General features: G+C 28.8%; 3 protein-coding genes across 4 annotated transcripts; all 3 read left to right on the top strand.

The window, feature by feature from the left end:
* The first annotated feature begins 1,250 nt into the window (after positions 1-1,250).
* LOC106787954 (mitochondrial GTPase 1) lies at positions 1,251-2,528 on the top strand. The gene is made up of 2 exons (XM_014750748.1): positions 1,251-1,343; positions 1,587-2,528. Exon 2 carries the CDS (start codon positions 1,635-1,637, stop codon positions 2,526-2,528), a length of 894 nt encoding a protein of 297 aa, XP_014606234.1. The 5' UTR covers positions 1,251-1,343; positions 1,587-1,634.
* Positions 2,529-3,107: 579 nt separating this feature from the next.
* On the top strand, positions 3,108-7,952 carry LOC106788002 (E3 ubiquitin-protein ligase Topors). 2 transcript variants are annotated; one of them, XM_014750864.1, is made up of 6 exons: positions 3,108-3,407; positions 3,521-3,645; positions 5,394-7,132; positions 7,208-7,378; positions 7,454-7,594; positions 7,685-7,952. In XM_014750864.1, exons 3-6 carry the CDS (start codon positions 5,408-5,410, stop codon positions 7,844-7,846), a joined length of 2,199 nt encoding a protein of 732 aa, XP_014606350.1. In that variant the 5' UTR covers positions 3,108-3,407; positions 3,521-3,645; positions 5,394-5,407; the 3' UTR covers positions 7,847-7,952. The 2 variants fall into 2 exon arrangements, with proteins under 2 accessions (XP_014606350.1, XP_014606351.1); XM_014750865.1 differs by lacking the exons at positions 3,108-3,407; positions 3,521-3,645 and having other exon boundaries at positions 5,425-5,509; positions 5,584-7,132.
* Positions 3,925-5,037, top strand: LOC106787953 (phosphatidate cytidylyltransferase, mitochondrial). Its single transcript, XM_014750747.1, has one exon. The coding sequence runs from the start codon at positions 3,925-3,927 to the stop codon at positions 5,035-5,037; it is 1,113 nt and encodes a 370-aa protein (XP_014606233.1).
* Positions 7,953-8,465: the final 513 nt, after the last annotated feature.

The following is an 8,465-nucleotide window of genomic DNA, read 5'->3' as shown; positions in this document are numbered from 1 at the left end:
ACGTTAGAAAATATTTTTTAATTACCTGAGATTAACAGGACGACGTAGTGTCCGTGCGATCTCCAGCACAAACGCCGCGAAAAGAAGGAAGGAGTTTCTGCTCTTGTTTCGTATTATTTTATTTCTTTAATGCAAAGTATTAATAATAGGTTCATCGATTAGATCAAATATCTGTTGGGGCATTCGAGTAAATGTAACTGTACGATTTGTATTGTAAAATGCGCTTAGAAAAAGCCTCACAGCAGAGTTTAGGGCATGAAGAAAGAAGAGGCATTATGTCAGGCCCCCACTTAATTGTGGCTGAAGAGTGCAACTACTATTGAGCTAGTGAGTTATTTTCAAAAGTTCAACACAGTAAGTTTGAACTTTTCGAGAATAGCTCTCTAGTCATATTTTATATTTTATTATATTACTTTTTTGCTCGTCATTAATTTGTAGTTGTAATTGGAAATGATGGACCATTCCATCTGCTTAAGACACCAAATTCGTGTCTATATCGTCTAAAAGATGCATATATAGTTAGAGTCAAAAATATTAAAATTTTCCTATTATTAAATTTTCAAGCTTAAATAACGTTCGGTAAATATTACAGTAATTTCTTTTTTCTTGTTTCGTCTTTAAAATTTTTTTTCACTGTAATCGTATTTTATTAGATTTACAATTTTTCTGTTCTATATAATGCAGTTTAAAAGTATTTCACAATAATTAATAGATATTATTTTTTTTAGTAACTTAGTATTTTCACTTTTTCTATTTCTTTATTTTTATTTATTTTATGTAAATGTAAAATCGCGCGTTTAAATTAAATTTCATTACAACGATTAATAGAGATTTAATCAAAATATATATATAGAATTCAATTAAAAAGTGCATCTGCGAATTGGACGATTTATATGTCAGGCTATTGTATCATTTGTGTCTGTATGACTAATATAATTTTCTTCTTGTTACAGGTGATCATCGTTGGATTTATGAATTCTTCTTCTGAATTCTTTTTTATTTGAGTGTCTTAAATTGCTTCATTTTAAAATATACGTATAAATGTATTTCTGAAGGCACACACATGTGTGTGTGTGTTTATACATTAAAAATTAAATATATTTATTTAAAATTTTATTAAAATAGAACTATACTTTATTTATACTATCAAAGAATATATAATATACTATCGTATACTATCAAAGAATAGTGTACGATTGTAGTATTCTTTGATAGTATTGTACCGTCATCGCGTTAAGTATTATATCTACTATTGCCCACTGGTGGTCCCGGTAGTAACAAAAATGAAACTGATAGGTAAAAAAGGGGACTTCTGAGCTATGTATTATATTTAACCTGAAAACGTATGTAAATACGTGCGTGGTTTATATTGTAGGATATTTAAAATTTTTATTTATTAATCTATGATTGATATTATATTAATATTATCCCAGGTTGCATAATAAATAATAAATATTTATGTTTTCATTTAGATTTTAAATTAATATTATTTTTATATTTAAATTATAAATTTATAAAAATTCAACACTTAATTTAGACAAATAACCATGTTTTGAATAATATTTTTTACTAATTTTATATTACAGGATATTTTTCATAATATTGTTAGAAGATTATTAAGAAGTTGAGCAAAAATGAAGGATATAGGAGGTACAGTAGCAACAACTTTTCGAGAAACATTTAAACTAGTTAACAAAGAAACTTTACGATGGTTTCCTGGACATATGGATAAAGGTTTAAAGCAAATGGAACAACGTTTGAAGAATGTTGATTGTATAATAGAAGTACATGATGCTAGAGTACCAGTTTCAGGACGTCAAGCAGATTTTCGTCGTACTTTGACCGGTTTAAAACCACATATTTTTGTGTTAAATAAGATTGATTTGGCAGACTTAAAATTTAAGAAGCAAATAGTATCTCATTTACAGAATGAAGGATTGTCTAATATTCTTTTTACTAATTTCAAAGATTCTACTTGTAAGGGAATGAAAAAGATATTACCTTTGGCAAAAAAATTAATATTAAATTCTGAACGATATAATAGAAGTAATGAAGAGTCTTTTGCGATGATGATCATCGGTATACCTAATGTAGGAAAATCTTCTTTAATCAATCGTTTAAGAAATACTCATTTAAAAAAAGCAAAAGCTACACAAGAAGGACCTATAGCAGGAGTAACACGGTCCGTACTAACTCATATAAAAATATCTGAAAATCCAGATTTCTTTTTATTGGACACTCCAGGTATTTTAGCACCTCACGTAAATAATATAAATTGCGGTCTCAAATTAGCTTTGATTGGTTGCTTACAAGATCATTTGGTAGGATATACTACAGTTGCTGATTTTCTGCTTTTCTCTTTAAATAAATATAAAAAATATGAGTATGTGGAAAAATTAGGGTTTAAATATATCCCCTGCAGATATACCAACTTTACTTTCATTTTTTACAAAGTGCGCTTGCGGCTTGAATTGTTTCATGCACATGCGTATAACATTTTGGCCACTTATGACGTCACCATTTCATAATTATTCAAAGTGTAATTATTAGTTTCAACTAATTAACGATAAATAAAAAATATTTAATAAAATAAAGTTGTGGAGCCGGATATACAAAAAGTGAGCAATTGATTGAAAACAAAAAACAATAGAAAACTTCATTGCTTTGCTTAGAAATGGAAAAAAAACGTTCTTGATTTTTCAATTATTAATAACTAATAAAATAATTAATTAATAATGTAAGCAAGTTTTGATTTTATTGAGCAATTATTGAGCAATTAGGAGCACTTATTCAATTTATTCTGCTGTTGTGGTTCTATGCCTTTTTTTTTTGTGCTGTTGCGTACAGATGTGGTACACTAGCGTCTTTTTTCTCTATATAGTAACCACCCGCGCGAGTAAAGATTTAAAATAATAATTTAACGTTCAAGAGAAATAAGTTATATATATATATGGCGTCCAAGAGTGTTCTGTTAATAGTTATAATAAAATTCATATTTTCTCGTTGGGAAATGTAGAAAGTAAATAGAAACTCTCCCGATAACCTTTTGTCCACCGTTCTGGTTCCCCCATATAGAAAACGACAGTAGCGTCAGCTGCTATGAAAATATAGAAGTTAATCGAAAGTTTATTCTTACGCATGCATTTACGTGTATGCGTTTCTTTGGTTATTTCTCATCTAATCTCTTAAAAGATTCACAGTATTTATTATCTAAATTTTGCATGTGCAGTGTTTCTTATGAAGTGTTGATTCAGATTCAGAATTGTTCATGCAATGCTATTAAATTAGTACATTTTTTTTATTATTCGTGTAACGGTAGAAAAAAATGTTTGGAATAATTTGTATAACTTTTTAAGTTTACGACACGCATATGTGCAATACATTAGAACAACTAATATTTATTTGAAGTATGTTTTTTATTCCCATCTATGCTAACTTCATTTGCATTGATTTAAATAATTTTTTTGTGAAATATATATCTCTTATAATCTTATAGATATTTTATTACTTAAATTTATAGGTTAGGTGGTGAATAAACCGTCGTTGAAAAGGGGCGCAGATAGTGATAAATCTCGTTTATCTTTTGTTCATCCGTGCGGACGGCGTTGGGAGATACTATTAGTGAAGAATTATCCCGACAAACAGGTGCCAATTACTTAAAGTATTGTCCAACAGTATATTTTATTGACTTCGAAAAAATTACTACACGTTCCTATGATTTATGCTAACATTGACCCTGTTAGGTCTTAAATATCAGATCTTTAGTATCTTAAAATATAGATGATATTTCCAATATTTATAAAAAAAAAAGAAAAAAACAAGATCAATGAAGTATAATTATTATATGAAAAAATAATTTGTGCAACTACAAGAGAAATACGTAAGAGATTTTAGTACACTTTAGTTAGTATTTTAATCATCAAAATGCTAAAGAAAATATATGAATTGTCTCATTTGAAAATGATTCTTAATGAATTTCCAAAAAGTATAAAATTCTGTTTTGCATATGGATCTGGTGCATTTAGACAGTTAAATAATCATGATGATAAAATGTTGGACCTTATATTTGTTGTAAAAAACCCAAACAAATGGCATGCAGAAAATTTAAAACTTAATCCAAAACATTATTTTTTACCAATGAGATATCTTGGACACAAATTTATTACCACTATACAAGAAAATTGGGGTGCAAAAATTTATTACAATACCTTGGTAAAAACAAAAGCAGGACAAACTATTAAATATGGAATAATGTCTGATATTTCTCTGATAGAAGATTTAATAGATTGGAACAATTTATATGTAGCAGGAAGATTACATAAGCCCGTAGAAGTTCTGATAGAACCAGCCGAAAATTCTCCGATACGTATGGCTCTCGTAGAAAATTTACATTCAGCTGTTCGTGCAGCGTTTTTGTTACTTCCTGAGCATTTTACCAAAATAAATTTTTATAAAGTAATCGCTGGATTATCTTACAGTGGTGATTTTCGTATGATTTTTGGAGAAAATAAAGATAAAATACACAATATTGTAGTCCCGCAATTACAAAGTTTCCAAGAATTGTATGCACCAATTTTACAACATTACGAGCAATTTATAGATTTTCCTAAATCTGAACAACCGACAGTAATGTGTCACCAAGATACAAATCCAATTACTAGAATATATCATTTAAATCAATTACCTCTAACGCCTCAAATTAAGTTGGTAAAAGCATGGTCCGTAGGTTCAAGATCAAAGGATATGGAAGACTGTTTACATTCTATCGCATATGATCCTGAGTGCAGTGAAATATTGAAAAGATCTTTAAAAGAAATTGTCTGGAGATCTAGCGTTACACAAAGTTTAAAGGGAATTTTTACAGCTGGATTTATAAAATCGGTTATGTATAGTAATGCAAAAATCAAGAAGATGTTACAATCAAACTTACAGACGAATATTCCTTCTGAATCTAAATCAGATAAAATTAGCAATCTAGTCGAAACTGTTGTGAAGAAGCAAACAGAGGCTAAGGACACTGACAAGCGCCTAGAGTAGTAATTACATCTCTTCTAGTTGTATTTTCAATCTATCACCACATGTACAATTTTCTAGCTTCTATTTAATCAATAAAATGATCTAGTACTATTGCATTTATAACTCTTGTTTCTAGCTATTACTTAATCCCTGAAATTCTATGTTTTAATATCTTATGTAATTGCTTTAATCAAGTGTTTCTTATTTTTTGTTTCTCTCTATTTTTTTTCCTTTTCTTTAATTTTATAAATATTTTTGAATGTCAAAAGAATACTGTATGAATCTTCACATATAAATCAGAATATACAATAATTTTTCGCATGTAACGTACATTATATTTATTAAATATTTTACTTATAAATTTGTCGTATTTCCAGAAAATAATTAAGCTATGACATCGATGGATACGGATTCTGAAAGCCAGGATAGTGATGATGGGCGTCGATTCCGCTTTGAAGCTACTCGCAAGGATGCAGCTATAATCCCAGACACTGTGAGTAAAGAGAAATCGCATAGGAAGAAATCAAAACACAGATCTCATTTAGAGGATAAAAATTATCGCGATAGAAAAGAAAGATCTAAGCATGAAACTAGTAGAAAAGAGTCTCAACATTCAAGAGAACGAGACATTGATGAAAAAGAATCTAGACATATTACCAAACATGCAAAATACGGAACACATAAAGATTATAAAAGCACAAAAGAAAGTGATTCTACATCAGTTGATAAAAATCTAAAATATTCTATGGACTCAAAAGATAGATTACGAGATTTGAAGCACTCTAGAGAAAGAGAACGTAATGGTCATCGTAGAAACTCTCGAGAACATTCTCGTGATAGAAGTTACGATGATAGATCATCTGTAGACAGATATAGAAGCAAATATCACGATAGACATAAATATTCTCGACATAAAAGTCGGGATAGATCATGTCACTCGAATCGATTAAAATTATTGGATAATGACAAATCTCGAAATGAACATGGAAGATATGATTCAATTAAAAAGACCAAAAATAAACGACTGCATCCTTTAGAAAATGAACATAGTGCGTATGAAAATATTGAACAGATTCATGATTGTAATGAATCTCATTCAATGTCATTGAATAAAGTTTGCAAAGCAACTACTCCATTAGATACACAAGATTGTAAAGATTTAGATTTACGTGATTTCAATGTTCTATCAGAAACAGATGAAAACATATCTGATATTTCAGATTCTAGAAGTTTGTATTCATCTTCTTATTGTCATAAGACTAAAGTAAGAAGAGAACAGTTAAAAAATCAATATGAATGTGTAAATAAAAAACAAGTAGCACCTGATCAGGAACACGTGGAAGAACTACAAAAGGTAAATTGCAAGAACAATACACCACTGTTAAGTTCAAGTAATAATAATCCTAGTGTCATTTCAGATACTTTATTAGATTCTTTAGAACCAACATCTATAATGAACAATCAGGTGCAATCATTACAAGAAAAAGATGCAAAATGTGATACGTTTAAGTATCACAGTGAGTCTAGTGAAAAAAATAATAGTTTTATATATGGACCAGTGTTACCACCGCAGATTAAAACATCTCAATGTACATTAAATGAAAACAAAAGTACAAATCTGTATACATCCTTATCTACTGAAAAACTTGAAACTAAAGAATGTATCGTCAAAGATATTAGTGAAGAAGATTATAAAATTGCATTGATTGGACCTTGTTTGCCAAAAATGGAAGATTCGTCAAATAATCATGAAAATTCAAATACAATGAGTGCTTTAAATTTGGAAGAAGTAAATCAGGAACATCAAGAATCTCACAGTGCATCGAAAAATATTAATGAATTTGTGGATGACGCTACTGCTTTTGGACCAGCATTGCCACCTCATTTAATAAAACAACCAAATGAAGGAGACACAAAAAGTAAATTGATAGGACCTGTAATACCAGAAAACCTAAAACTACTTAATGAGGAAGAACGTATGGCTATGTATTCACAATTAGAAGATGAGGATTCAGATACGCCCTCTTTAACCGATTATGGTGCAACAAATACTGGCCAAAAATACCAGGAATTACAAACTCCTGGATTACATTATTTTCATGAAATTAAACAAGAAGTAAGGATCAAATATTGCATTGCAACTATTACGGAATCAATATATGTATAATGTTAAAAATAATCATTTTTCAAGGTTGCCAAGGATGTAGTACATAAACGTGAAACGTGGATGATGGAATTACCTCCAACTCGAGCAGCTGATTTTGGATTACGTGCGCGAAAATTTCGACTTAGACCTGGACCAGACATGTCTGACAGATCTTGTTGGACCGATACTCCAGAGGATAAGGTTAAAAAACGAAAGGTATATCGATTAAATAATATGACAGATATTTTAATACGAACACATTTTTACAACTAAATATTTTGATTTTATTAGGCAGAAGAAGAAGCAGCAGCATTACGCAGTGTAAAGAAACCAGATAGCATCGAGTTACTTAAGGAAAAGCCAAAGAAGACTAAAAAGCAAGAAAAATCTTTGCTGGAAATACACCAAAGTAAACTTAAAAAGAGAAAAAAGGTATTTTTAATATCTATATTTATACTTAAAACACTATTAACTCTTGTGATTATACAAATTATTTATTTTATTTTTCAAAATATTTTCTAGAAGGAAGAAAAGGAAGCAAAAGCCGCTGGATTACCAACTAGAAGGCCATTCGATCGCAATATTGATTTACAAGTTAATCGATTTATGGATCCTTCGCAAAAAAGATCTGTTTTAATGAAAGCAGGAATGTTGAATGATAGATTTTCACGTGGACAAATATAGTAATTTTATTGTGCTTGTAAAACCTCTTGTAGATTTTGAATTTTCGTAATTATAATTAGTTACAGCTGAGTGCCTTGAAGTATAGCAATAAAATAATTTTCATTGATTCGGAGGATATGTAAATATACTTTTTTTAAATATTTCAATCAAGACATTATCGATAGTTTTATTTAAAAAAAAATGATTTTATTTAATATATTAAATATTAATATATGTACAAGAGGACATTTTAAAAAACCTTTATTACATATTAATTTAAATATGTGTACTTTTTTTAATACTCTTTTATGTTAATTGTTATTATTTTTCACTATCAGCTACATACAATTTCGTACTAGAGTATCATTGCCTTATAAAAAAAACTTTAGAATAAGGTTTATTGATACTTGTTTAGTATCAAATGTACGAATCCAAAAACTTTTCAAATGAAAATTAAACTTCCGAATAATCTGATTACTCTGATACGTTATTCAATTTGGCTTATCATTTATCTTGTGAATTATGTTAATTTATGATGTATATAAAATGATACTTTGTGTTTATATATATATATATATTTATATATATATGCAGTAGTATTAAATAATTTATTATACATTATCGTATTTTAAAGTTCTTA

Source organism: Polistes canadensis, unplaced genomic scaffold, assembly GCF_001313835.1.
Source record: "Polistes canadensis isolate GaletaPanama2010 unplaced genomic scaffold, ASM131383v1 scaffold_121, whole genome shotgun sequence".
NCBI classification, from domain to species: domain Eukaryota; kingdom Metazoa; phylum Arthropoda; class Insecta; order Hymenoptera; family Vespidae; genus Polistes; species Polistes canadensis.
This window is presented reverse-complemented; position numbering and strand designations above follow the sequence as displayed.

Excerpts from the sequence above, each read along its gene's own strand:
- LOC106787954 (XM_014750748.1), top strand. The coding sequence starts at position 1,635 with ATGAAGGATATAGGAGGTACAGTAGCAACAACTTTTCGAGAAACATTT.
- LOC106787953 (XM_014750747.1), top strand. The coding sequence starts at position 3,925 with ATGCTAAAGAAAATATATGAATTGTCTCATTTGAAAATGATTCTTAAT.
- LOC106788002 (XM_014750864.1), top strand. The coding sequence starts at position 5,408 with ATGACATCGATGGATACGGATTCTGAAAGCCAGGATAGTGATGATGGG. Across the intron at positions 7,379-7,453 it reads ATAAGGTTAAAAAACGAAAG|GCAGAAGAAGAAGCAGCAGC; the intron begins GTATATCGATTA and ends TGATTTTATTAG. Across the intron at positions 7,595-7,684 it reads AACTTAAAAAGAGAAAAAAG|AAGGAAGAAAAGGAAGCAAA; the intron begins GTATTTTTAATA and ends AATATTTTCTAG.